Source organism: Coturnix japonica, chromosome Z (genome assembly GCF_001577835.2).
Source record: "Coturnix japonica isolate 7356 chromosome Z, Coturnix japonica 2.1, whole genome shotgun sequence".
In the NCBI taxonomy this organism is placed as follows: Eukaryota; Metazoa; Chordata; class Aves; order Galliformes; family Phasianidae; genus Coturnix; species Coturnix japonica.
In genome coordinates this window covers 47,749,857-47,762,810 of record NC_029547.1, presented here as the reverse complement: position 1 = coordinate 47,762,810, position 12,954 = coordinate 47,749,857, and the positions used below count along the sequence as shown (strand labels likewise).

Genomic DNA, 12,954 nt, shown 5'->3' with positions numbered 1-12,954 from the left:
TTTGTTTTACAGTTGTTGTATTTATTCTTTGAATACAAGCATCCAAAATTCTTGAGCTGTAAAATTCCTGTTCCTTTCCACCAGCTGCCTCAGCGCCCAGGCTTCCTTCTTGGACTGTTCAAAACTTGCTATCCACATCTCTTGCAGGGAGGTCTGGCTGGGATTTGAAGAGGAGAACCAGAAAGCCTCAGGTTTGGGGCAGTTCAGATGGTTAACCTGAGCACTCCACCTCTGGGGCAGCCATCCCTGGCAATGCAGAAAAATGAAAGGAATGGGTTATTCAAGGACCCTGGCAGACAGACAAGAAAGGTTCTCTGTCATTAGTAAGTTATTAAAGCATGTCAGTGACATTCACCCTTCCACCACAGCCCCTAGCCATGCCCCTGTAGATGGCTGAGTGGAAATTCTCCCTGAGGTGCCCAGAATAAGGGCAATTTAAGCTGACAAGAGCCAGAGTATCAGATCAAGTCTGGCTGCAAACAAGCAGCATCAGCTAGGCAAACTTCAAATCCCAAGACGATGAGCTCTACTTCCATCTTTATAATCAATTTTCATCTTAAATATGCACACATTTTGTGAGATTTTTTTTTTAAGCAGAAATGAAGAGCAAGTTACAAATCTGGTCAGGAGAGCAGACTGGTCTTCATAGTCTGCTTCACTGCAGAGCCATCACAGCATGGGAAAGGAATCCTGCATTTCATCCATTTTATACCTTTCCATATTTGTATTTCATGCTTAAAGAGTAGATATCTGCGTAGACTTAAAGTAGATTCATCCAGGAAAGTCTTGTTAAATGTAAAGTTTGCTAGTTTGCACTCCCCATTTCAGTTCACCTGTAATAACTTCACATGCTTTCTTCATCTTTCCCCTTCTAGCTGACTAGTTACCATGCAACTCAGATTGTCACCATCACATATTTGGCCTACTGAGTATAGGAGTGCTGTAGGGCACTATAGATGCTAACCAGCTCCATTACTGGGCACAAAAAGTGTTTTCATCTATTCTAAGAACTGTGCTCATTAACAGCTCAAAAAATGATGAAAATGTGCCCTGGCCGACCACTCATATCTTCTGCTGAGACTTTTCGACATAAGGACATACAACTCAATGACACTGCAATACCAGTGATCGTAGGCTAGCCATAAAACTAATAATCAACTCCAAACCTAGTGTCGTTATAAAGTCACAAGTACCTTTTCTTCTCTTCTGATGTTTTCCCACACTCTGTTACACACCATGCACTCAAATGTGTCAATGTAATTGTCCTGAGTGATATCTTGCACTCCCCATTTGCGATCCTTCATTGCTGTAAGCAGTCTTGGATTGGAAATGTCTCCTTTCAGTTTCCACTCCAGGTAGGCCTCATACTCCTGGTCATTTTGATCCAGCTTTTTGATATAGTGGGCCAACTCTCGAGGATGTGAAAAACTAGATACCAAGATTACACTCTTGTTGCTGGGGAGCCAGTCTGTAATGCTGGGAGAACCAAAGTACACAGGTACCACTCCCAGCATCAGAGGCCGCCAGAGTTTTTCAGTGATATAATCTTCACAGATGGCATTTTCAAAAGCAAGAATGAACTTGTACTGTGCCAGTATTTTATAGAAGTTCCCATCATCCATGGCAGATGGATTTCTGAGATGCTGAGGAAGGTCTCTGTTATGCAAACATTCTCCATAAGAGTCAACTTCAATGTGACACATCAACTCACGTACATAGCTGTCCCGGTCAGAAGGAGCGTTGCAGTCAGACTGCACGTACACAAGTGGTGCGAGCCGCTTCCTCAGGCTATTCTTCATCTGCACTGGGATCATATGTCTCAAGGACCTGAGAACCTCTATGCTCTGAAGGTACTGAGTTGTCAGCGGAAGGTGAGAATGACGGCTGAAAGTTGCAGTGTGGTTGAATAAGGTGACAGCTGGTTCATGGAAAAGTTTGTAGTTGTTTTTTGGTGATTCCTCGTGGAAAAGAGCCCAATCATGATGGTCTTTTCGAGGAAGGGGTAGGCTGTCTATACTGAAGTCAGTACCTAGAGAAAAGAAAATGGTGTTTAGTCTGGCCTTTCTCTATCATGTCACACGGAAGGACAGTACATAGAAATCCAGTTTTCACTTAACATCAGCCCTACAATATTGAATTTACGAGATTATAAAGCAGCACCACCAAGAGAGCGCTTCATGCAATGACAGAGGACTGTTATGACAGAAAGGAGTAAATTTGGCAGCAGAAGAATCTAGAGACTAGGGATCAGTAGTTAACATTAGAAGTGGTTTACTTTCAGGTCATATTAGTTTAAAAGCCTCTCATTTCAAAGACACACTACATTTCACATTTTACTGCATGGAAGGGAGACTAATAAGATGCTTAATAATTCTCTGTCTATGCAAATGGGGGAACAGATGGTATTGCCTCTATCTAAGATGAAAGGGAAATGGTAACTACAGGGATGGATTTGGTTCTAGTACCAAAATAAAAAAGATGCTAAAACACGGGACACGGTTATGCACAAAGATTGTAAGAATAACCTGATGTGCTGGAAAGACACGGATTTTGGAAGACAATCTACTTGGTTTATCAAAGAGAAAACTAGCAGATGATATTTCACAGCTGACTACCAGATACATGAGGGAATAACCTCTGGCAGAAGACTCAATTTAATGTCAGGATTAGAGGAAGAGTCAAACCTAAACTCAAAAAAGCAGACTACATCTGCTTGCACCTCACTGGAAGGACAGTGAGCCTCCCAGACAAGTCAGGGTGAGAGCTTCAGGTCAAACCTATAAATATTTTCTCAAGGGCTGGTCTGCAAAACTGAATTCAAAGTATCAAATCATGAATCTCAGCCTTTCTCTCCCTTCAGTTGCACATCCATACAACTAGCCTTTCTCCAAGTTAAATGCAAAGCTGATGAATCTCTTGCTAAGACAGTTCCTCGCCATCTTCAAATTATATCTGGTTTTGACTTAAGTACCAGCACTGGCCATCCAAAACTTTTAACCTGCACTGCCAAGCAAGGCAGTGTAAACCAAAACAAAGGTAACAGCTGATTTTGTGGACAAAACAAATCCCCTTTCTTCATATATAACACTCTACTATCCCTAGCACACTCATGACCTTTTCCAAGGATCTCTGTGTCTGTGCAAGACTGCTGACTCCAAGAGTGACCTTATAAATTCAACAGAAGACCTCACTAAAGCAGTGAAGACTGATAATAGGTGCCAAGAAGATAAAAACCTTCTATAGTGCAAGACCTTTAAAAGAGCATTGGGTTTTTCTTTGTTTTGGGTTGGTTTTTGCTTTAAGGCTACCAAGTATGTAACTTTGTTTTCCACTGAAGGGTGGTCCCAAGCCCAGAGTTATTTATACAGACTAGTTGGTCTTGAAAAGACATTGTTCTAAGTGAAGCTCAGAAGAGAAGCAGCAACACATAGTGAAATGTTCTTTCTCTTTTCTCAGTTCTTTCTCTTGCAAAGGAGAAGGAAAATTCACTGCAGAGGAAAGGGAAAGAATGACATCAGAAAGAGGATGACATGGAGATAAAAGGGTATCATGTCAAAACTTATTAAACAAAAATGAAATTAGCCAAAGAGAAACTGAAAGAAAAATGCACAGTAAATAAAATCACTCCAAAATGACTGATTCTAGTAGAACGCTTAGCCAATCTCAATCCAGAAAGCAGACAAAAAGCTTTTGAGCACTAGAGAGATGATAACATCATTATGTTACCCACCTTGTGAAATATAGGAAATGAATGAGCCTATGAAGGGATAAAGAAAGCATAGCAAGATTGCAATGACAAGCAATTTCGACTTTTAAACTATTAGGAAATCTTAGATACATGATAAAGTACAGGAGAAAATAAGAGATGCTCTCAAGAGGAGTTCTACATCTTTGGAGACATCTTTCATTCACAGTTCATATTCCAAAGACCCAACTCTCCAGCAAAGAAAAGCTGGGCATCTCCCTCTACTCCCACTACTGCTGGTACAGTTTTCTCAGGAGAAACAGGATTGGTACAAACATACTCTGTGAGTATGTCATGTTGAAAAGGTAAGGTTTGGAATCCCCCCCAAAGACATAGACAAAACCGAGCAAGTGATTGTCACATCTCAGATTCCAGAGAGGAGACTTGACAAAGTCATCCTCCACACCTACAGGTTTGTCAGGCCAGGACAGCAAACAGAAGCAGCTGTTACTAGCTATGCAGTTCTGCTGAAAAACATCTGCACCCCATTTTGCATAATGTTCATTCTGTCAAACATTCATTTTTTGACAAGTTCACTGAACAAACGTTAGGAGGGAATGAATGAACTTCTTTGGAATGTAAAGCTGTGCCCTAATCCAATCTTAGCATCGGCATGCAGATGTTCAAGGTTTCTTTGACTTAGTAGGCTTTTTGAATTTGGAGATTCAGGAACGTCAAAATCTCCCTTTTTGCAGTTAACCGCATCTGAGGAATGGGAGGTGGTATGCTTTTCTGTATTGACACAGCATTATCTTTCGCTTTCAACCCCTTGTCTTTGAAGATTTTGGCACAGTGAGAGTGTTTATTGTAGTCTAAAAACAAGTAGCACTTCTGAATATGTTGATGCTTTTATATGCAGTTCAAAGAGAGCATCACTAGAAAAACTACAAGATCTTTAGTCCAGTAAAAATAAACTTTTAAAAATCAGCAAGTGAATCGTATCCTATTAAAATAAATCATCACTGGCTGAACATGAACAGTAATCATTCTTTCAATGCTGAAGCAGGCAAACAAAATCTCTGCCAGAGACCAGAAATACCAGATTTCAGAACTTTCATGTGATGCAAACCTAGCTTTCCGTGTCTTTAATTGGGTCAGCTTCTCATTCCCTCACTGTTATTCATTTGCTTTCATGCTTGACCACTATATTATCAGTAGACAATGCTGACCTACTTCAAGTTCTGAAAAGATTACTGACGAGTTTTTTGGTTTACTGCTAACAACTACATAAAAGACCCCCCTCTCCTCCTATTTCTAGCTCACCTTTGTCCTGAACTAGTGAATGAAGATTCAGAAGTCTATTTTGTTTTGTTTTGTTTCCAGACAAAGGGGCTGAATCTAGCAATCACAGAAAATCATTTGTCATTACTTTTCCACCTAAGGTTATTTTGTTTCCCTGCAATGACATGGGGGAAAATAACAAAATAAAGCCTGCTTTTAGAAGATGCCACTTCTGCGTTTTGTTGTTACATTACAAGTAGTGGGAAATTTCTGAGGCAGCAGAGCCAGAAAAGCTCAGCAAGCTGCCCTAGCTGCCATTCCCTGTGTGGAATCAATACATTTCTTTCAGTACTTTCCATTTACAGTCTGCTGGCAATCTCTTGGCACATGAGCCAGGGCAGTTGCACAGTTACCAGTGAGGGTATTATCTTAAGACAAAAGACTTGCACAAGTGCAACAAAGACCGTGCAGAACTTCTGCTGGGGGTGATAAGCTAGAAAACTGGAAAAAAACAGCCTGATCTCAGACTTTTTACATGAGTTGGCAACTAATGGAAAAGAGCTTTTCTGCCATAAACAGGGAGCACACGTGTGACTGGAAAGTAGCATGAGACAAGGGAACAGTCATTCTGTGGATGTGCATGGTCACTTTTCAGAGTACTTTTGCAAAGGTCTCTGGACCTCTGATAATGGATTCAGCACCAGGCAAAGTTTAACAAAGTGAGCTGTGTAAACCTTCTTCTCCTCGGTGATTTCCACCTAGAATATTTAATATCTTAAGAGAAAATGACAGGAGGGAAAGCTTCTCCCTTAGAAAGAAACAGCACCTTACCGTAGAACAAAAAAGCTCTTGTCATCTGACTGTGCTGGTAGGTCTTGTTAATAGTAAAGAAACAAACATCCTCACCACATTGCCCCAGTCTCCCTGTCTCTCCAGTCAGGGGAGACCACCAGAGCAGGATGGGGTAGTGATCTGTAACAGGCTCTGTCCTGAAGTTACTGTAAAGTTCCTTCTTCTTAAGCAGGGAAGCATGTCTCTCATCAGGCTTCAGTGGGCCACTGTGTAAACTGGAGACTGCTGCTTCCTTATTCTCTGAATTGCCCAGTTCCGTGATAACCTTCAGGAGAAAAAAACAAACATATCACAGTGCATCACTGCTGTTAGCCAGAACATTTGCCTGACACATTCTATTTCAAGCACCAAGTAGTAAGTGAGCCTCTGTAAAATTTCTATCAGCTAGGGAAGTGAAAACACTTCACTGAAGCAGTGAACTCTTTACTTCAGAACAGAGAGAGCTTCAATTTGAATAGGTAAGGAAGGGGAAGTAAATAAATTTCTGTACTGAGATACGGCCATGTCACACACAACTGAACAACACGAATTCTGCCGTTTTCTCAAAATAAGCCACACAGTAGTTAAGTTTCTTCTAGAAATTATCTGTAAAATGAGGTGTTCATGTGCCCATGCTTCTTAATTTTTAAACCAATGACTGAGTATATCAGATGCAGATAAATCTTAAAGAAAACTTAACTACAACTTCACAGCCAGGAAAAGGAAAAAAAAAAAATAAAAATCTGTACACAGAGAAGTAAAAGACTTGCCAGTGTAAACCATCATTTATAGATTAAAAACAAAAACCTATGAGGAGCCTTAAAAAGCCTCAGCTCATAGGAGAAACCTCCAACAGTGCCTGCCATCAGCCATGGGAGAGAAGTACTCTGAGAATCAGGCTTCAGTAGTCCTAGTATTTGTGAAAATACTTTTCTACAGGTACAATGGTCCATGGTACAATTGTCCTGGGGCAGGGAAAGAAAGTGAAGCAACAGAAGTGGCATCCACGGGTGATCCCACAGGGTACACAGAAGCTGCCCTTAGCCTCAGCAAGGCAATGACCTTCCTGCTACCATATGGATGGCTTTTTGCACGTGCATCTTCACAGGCAGAGCTTATTTTTACATGTGCATCTTCACAGGCAGTGCTTAATGCCACCCCAGGAACAGCTGCAAGAATGATGGAACTCAGATCCACTAGACAGCTTTGGCTCACAGCGCTTCCACTTTTTGGATGGCTCTGAAGGAGGATATTGGAAGGTAGGAGAGTACTGTTTATACTAAGTTAGCTGAAAACATTTATCTTCCCTGACAGTGTTACTGCATGCATTCATTTTACTGTTTGCTGTGTCATTCACTGTTACTGTCTAGTAAAATACACTGATTGTAACTAGACTAAATAGGCTCTGTGCAACACAGGATGCTGAGACAACACACACAATTGGCTGTGCAAAGTGCAGCTGCACAAAGAATACAGAAAATACTCACACATTGGCAAGTAGACAGGATACTGGCTGGGGATAAGGTTTATTTGTCAAGGAATTTGGTAAGATGTAATTGCAGTAATATAATTCACATAGTCCTGTAAGTACGTACACATCATTACTTCATGTGCACTTCCATGTTAGATGCCATTGTGTCAGAATGTTGCACAGCAGCAAAATGTAATGGGATATTGGTGGGAAGGTTTAGTCTCTACTGCTGAACCACCAACATCTGCCACTGATATCATGGGCCAACATCACAAAATAGGAGGTATTTGCTTTAGAGCAGTCCTTGCAATATACTTCCCCATTCATTTTTTTATTGACCATATACTGACTTCCCAGTGATAAGTATGGCCAATGCTAAGTCAAGCCTGCTGGCCTGCTTACTGACTGCTCAGATCACTGCCTACTGATGAGCTCAGATGATTCTCATCAGCCTGCCATATCAGACTGAAATGGGTCCAGTCATAACCCTCTGTCTCACCATGTTAAACACATGGCCTTGAGAAGACTGAGAAGGCAGTGCTGGATGGAGGCAGTGCTGGATGGAGGCAGTACACCATGGTGTGGCTTGGTACACCACTTCTGAGGAACTCCTCCGAAAGCCAAGGAGTTCCCTAGGTAATGTCAGTTCTGAGATCAGCAGGCATCACGAGGCCAATCCTGCTGACAGAGTGTCTTCAAACATTACTCTCACAGCGTTCGCTACCTTGACTGATGCCCCTAATCTGCCAGAATTGGTCATATTTTTAATATGACCACATATATACTCCCCCCTGCCCTTGCCCCTGTACCTGGAGTGTCACCACAAGGAAAAAGAAAGCTGCAAAGCAGATGCAAGATGTCCACAGCCTCTTCCTCCTCATCCTGACCATGCTGCACTGCCAGGTCCACAGGGTGCCAAGGGCAGTCAGAGCAAGGCGTCAGCAGAACCAGTGTGTCTGAAGCCTTCAGCCTTTGCTCCAGTGCTGTCCCATGCCATCTTTATTCCACTTCACAAGGACTACAGGTGAAAAAGAGTACAGCATCAACCATAAGTGCTCCTCGAGTTTGATGACCAACCTGCTGTCTACCTACAGCTTTCTGCAGGAGCCCAAACACTGATCTGAGCCTGCTCAGGAAGCAGTCTGCACAAGCAGCACTCACACACTGCGCTCTGCTTCTGCTCAGACTGGGCTTGGCCTCTTCTCAGAGCAGCCTCACATATTCCCTCACCATGCAGGCAGAAAAGAGAGATACTGTTGGCTCTGCCCCCTGCGGACATGCTTATCTGAGCTTCAGGTGGCAAACTGTGCTGCTTTTCAACAGGAGAGCCATGTAAGATTTTCCATCCCTTGGCAAGCCCAGGAAATTCTGCTGGAGGAGGCATACAACTGTCTGGCTTTGAGACTACTACAACATTCTTCTAGACCTTCTGTTCCCCAGTATATCACACCCAATGCATGGAGAAAATAACTACATAGCACATAAACTCTCTCCAAATCCAGACATGAATGTTTAACAAGTTTTCTTTCCCCTGCAATCTACATCTGTGCTAGGCTGCCTGTCCTCAAATGACTCTTCCCCTTTAATGACACTCTTTATTCAGTTTTCACATCATTTCACCATATGTTGGATGTTCCTGAGCAAAATTTCCTGCTCCTGACAACTGGAATTAATACAAATTCCAGTAACAGAAACAAACAAACAAAAAACCCACAGGAGAAAGTCAAGACTTTTCTCTCAAGGTACAGGATTCTATTTTGAAAATTTGGATATTCTGAATACTCTGAAAGCGGAACAACACTCTTTCTAAAAAAAGTAAACTGTTATACTTCTCTTAGAGTGATGTGCCTTCTGGAATTTAGCCCTGGCATTTCTTCTGCAGGAAGACATACGTGACTGCATTCCCTTCACATGTGTGTGCCTACCAACTTCCCCCGCATGCCAACCCCGCTCTTGAAGTGTCAGATCTCCTTGAGAGAGATAGGTGCCACCACTCCAGCCCACCTCCCACCTCTGCGCAACTGGCACCTAGAAACAGAAGCTGGTTCTGATTCTGCTTCCACTATAACAAGAGTTTATCCCTTTCCATCAACCAACAGAGGAGCCTTTTCTATAGAGCCTCACATGAAGCCATGCTGGGGAAGTTCAGCTCTGCATGGGACTGCAGCTTTCAAAGGTTCAGTGCGGGCACTAAAGTGCACCACTGCCAGGTCAGTGCTTTTGAAATCTGGTGGGATCTTCTGGGCTCTGTTCTTTCGGCGCTTCCTCTGCTACTGCTGAATTGAGGCAAAAGGAGGGAGAGGAAGGAGCTGCACTCTGACCGCAGCTGTGGTGGTGAAGACCTGCTCAGCCACGCACAGGGAGCACGCCAGCGCCTATAGCAGCGTTCACCTCCCCGTTCACATTGGAGTAGGACTCTGATGATTTACTGAGAGTCCACCTCTCCCCGCACCCAGTTACAAATGCAGGCATCTTCTTGGTTCTAGGAAGGGGAAATACTGATAGCCCAGACTAAGGCAGAGGAGGCTTGGCTCTTGTACCTGCTCACGTCCGGCCCCGGTTGCAGCAGCACAGACCTCGCAGAGCTCCCGCATCTCGAGCCATTCCGAAGGACTTAAGGGCAGCGCTGGAAACCTCATCACACGTCCCGACGTCCCGTGCAACGGGGCAGCCCCCGGCACGCCCTCCCAAACTTTCCACCACACCCTCTCAACCTTCCCCCCAGCCCTCCTGCCGCCCCTCCTGACAGCCCTGGGCACTGCCCCACACGCGACTCTCCCCTCCCGTTCCTTCCCGTCTCGTCCCTCATCGCTGCCCGGGGGCTGCAGTCCCGGCCTCCACTCGCCCTCGGCTCCAGCATCCTCTGCCCGGGCGGCCCACTGTTGTACTCACCCGCCTGCTACCCCAGTCGCTGCGCTGTTGGGCTGTTTTGTTGCAGATCTTTGCTGGAGTTTGCTTTGGTTTGTGTGGTTGTTTAGGGTTGTTTTGGTTTTTTTAATTTACTTTCAGTTTGAGCCTCTGCTCGGGGCGCGCTGGGAAGCGGAGGCGGCCGCCGGCGAGCGCTGCGCGGGGCCCCGCGGAGGGCGGTGCGGATCCGCGCCTTCCCCGCCCTCTGCCTTCCTTCTCCCCATCACTGAGCACCTCCCACAGCCAGAAACAATTCGGCTTTTCTCGGGGTCCCGTACGCTTCCAAAGGACTCCAGGGCATCCCTGTGGGCTGTGCTCGACCATCAGCACCCAAACAGCTGCCAGCCTGGTGTCCACCCTAATCTCTCTCTATGGCAGCTTTTGGCATTTGCTGTTTAAAGTAAAAGGTACTTGCTCAGAAATGCTGGTTGTGTAGGCTCAGGGCAGAGCCGATGTTTATGTATCCTATGCATAGCTGTAACCATATATGTGTGTATAGCATGGCATGCTTGTTGTCATACACACACGTATTTGATACTTCAAGCACTGAAGGAGAAAGTGAACAAGGATGAGAACACAACAGCACAACAGGCTGGAGGTCCTCAGCACAAGGAGCTGTTGGAGCAGGTCCAGAGGAGGCCATGAATACGCTGAGATGGCTTTAGCATCTCTTCTATGCAAAATAAGGGCTGAAGGAGCTGGCCTGGTTCAGCCTGGAGAACAGAAGGCTGTGGGGGGACCTCACTGAGGCCTGTCAGTACCTACAGAGACCTTATAAGCTGGAAGGAGAGAAACTTTCTACACAGTCTGATAGTGATAGGACTAGAGGGAATGGCTTTCATCTAAATGAGGGGAGATTTGTTAGGTGTCAGAAAGAATTTTTTACTCAGAAGGAGGCATTTGCTCCAAATACTGAGCACACAATACCTCTCCTTACGCTATGGAGGAGCTGTGTGTCTCATGTTCCAGAAAGGCTGATAGGGTACCCAGCTGACAAACAGCCCAGTCAGCGTGCAGATGACACTGGCCATGTACACCTTGCTCCTTTTCCCTTCCCACCCTCATCCCATCACTGAGCTTGACAGCAGCCCTTTGGAGCAGGTCCCACCTCTTGTACACACTGCACCACACAGCTCTGACTCCCCTCTGAGCTACCAAGCTCCTCCTTAGTCAAAAACTAACAAAGTCACTGCAATGCCATGAGGAGCCTATAAACTGAGCAGCTAGGGATGGTTCAGAAGCTTTGATTTGATCCCATGACAACTTAGTCTGGTAAATCACTTTAAAACACAGTTATACTGAAGGCTTTCGTGCTCTCTCATCTTGCAGACTCCTAAATTGCTCTCATTAAGGCATAACTTCTCTGTAATCCATTTCAGCCTCCAGGCAGGAGACTTGCTTTCCTCAGTTACCACCCATCCTATCCTTAGAAGCGGTGCACAGACCCCAGCAGTCCACAACTCAGACTGAACGGACAGAAGATGGTTCAGAGGGCAGCGAGGTGCCCATCATATGCTTCCAGCCCCGCACCTGAATCAGCAAAATCTCGCACCGCTTTCATTCCCCAGCTGACAGCTGAGAAATTCGCTCTTGGTTCTTGTCCTGCCACGCCGCCTCGAGGCAACAAGCGCCTCTTGCAAGATCTCTCCTGTAATCTAAGTTAAAAAGCCAGAGAAGGCGACGCCAGGGTAAACCACGGCAAGGGAAGGGGCAGGGGCAGGGGCAGGGGCAGGGGCAGGGGCAGGGGCAGGGGCAGGGGCAGGGGCATGCAGAGAGCAANCATGCAGAGAGCAAAGCCTTTCCTACAGCCACCCATAAGATACTCAAAAGGTACTCAAGATACTCAAAGATACTCAAACTTGGTTCTCCCCTGGAGCCTCCTCTCCTCAGCCAGTCCTCTCCTCAGTTCCATCCTTGGATCTTTTCTGCAGCCCCCATCACGGACCAGCAGGTCCCTGTCTCTCCCAGGCTGAGGACTCCACATCTGCACACAATACTCCAGGTGAGGCCTCACCAGCACAGAGCAGAGGGGCAGGATCACCTCCCTCACCCTACTGGCCACACTGCTTTTGATGCAGCCCAGGATACCGTTGTCCTTCTGGGCTGCAAGGGCACATTGCTGGCACACGTTCAGCTGCCATCCCCCATACCCACAGCTCCTTTCCAACAGGCTCCATCCTTACATCCCCTGGCTGGGAACCCAGGTGCAGGCCCTGCATTTCACCTGCTGCTTACAAGACGCTGCCTCAGCCTTGCTCTGCTGGGAAGTTCAGCTCAAAAGTGGTTAGAGGACAACACCTGGTGTGTGTTTCAACCCTGGGAGAAGTACTGCTAATGGGGGTGCACCTCCGCACTTCAGCATCAGCAATGCTGGGTTCCTGCTCTTTGTGGCTTCATCAGCTCCCACCCCAGTGGCTGTTGCAGTGCTGTCAGGAGCCTCAGTGTACTTTTAACCACGTTGTTCGCTCTGGGGAAAGTGGAGGGGACCCAGGAGGCCAAAGGCAGACTCTAAAGTACCAAAAACAGAGAAGAACTTACTGGTTTTGCTTTTGAAAAGAACTTCAGGTTTTTACTATCAATATTCTGCGTTGTTCCTTTCAATAGTTTATTGTCTAGTTCCGATACCAAATTCCTCAGAGAGCACCTGGAAGGAGTTTCATGCTGAACGCCATCCCTTCTTCCCATCCAAAACAGCCTTTTGCTTCTCCAGTGGAAAGCTGCCTCTCAACCTTCTCTGGTGCTGCCTGGGAGCTGCAGGAGCTTGAGGCTGTCTGCTGCA

At 45.5% G+C, this 12,954-nt stretch overlaps 1 protein-coding gene across 4 annotated transcripts; it reads right to left on the bottom strand.

Moving 5' to 3' along the window:
- On the bottom strand, nt 1-10,378 carry FUT10 (fucosyltransferase 10). 4 transcript variants are annotated; one of them, XM_015849583.2, is made up of 5 exons: nt 10,161-10,378; nt 8,078-8,286; nt 5,873-6,083; nt 1,194-2,029; nt 1-246 (listed from the first exon to the last, which is right to left on the bottom strand). In XM_015849583.2, exons 2-5 carry the CDS (start codon nt 8,156-8,158, stop codon nt 22-24), a joined length of 1,353 nt encoding a protein of 450 aa, XP_015705069.1. In that variant the 5' UTR covers nt 8,159-8,286; nt 10,161-10,378; the 3' UTR covers nt 1-21. The 4 variants fall into 4 exon arrangements, with proteins under 4 accessions (XP_015705069.1, XP_015705066.1, XP_015705068.1 ...); XM_015849580.2 differs by having other exon boundaries at nt 5,798-6,083; nt 10,161-10,377; XM_015849582.2 differs by lacking the exon at nt 10,161-10,378 and adding an exon at nt 9,809-9,932 and having other exon boundaries at nt 5,798-6,083.
- Nucleotides 10,379-12,954: the final 2,576 nt, after the last annotated feature.

Bases quoted from the DNA above. Each gene is read 5' to 3' on its own strand.
- FUT10 (XM_015849580.2), bottom strand. From the start codon at position 8,158: ATGGTCAGGATGAGGAGGAAGAGGCTGTGGACATCTTGCATCTGCTTT. The intron at 2,030-5,797 runs GTAAGGTGCTGT...TCTTTTCTCTAG, and splicing joins AAGAGCTTTTTTGTTCTACG to GTACTGACTTCAGTATAGAC. The intron at 247-1,193 runs GTACTTGTGACT...CTGCATTGCCAG, and splicing joins ACATCAGAAGAGAAGAAAAG to GGATGGCTGCCCCAGAGGTG.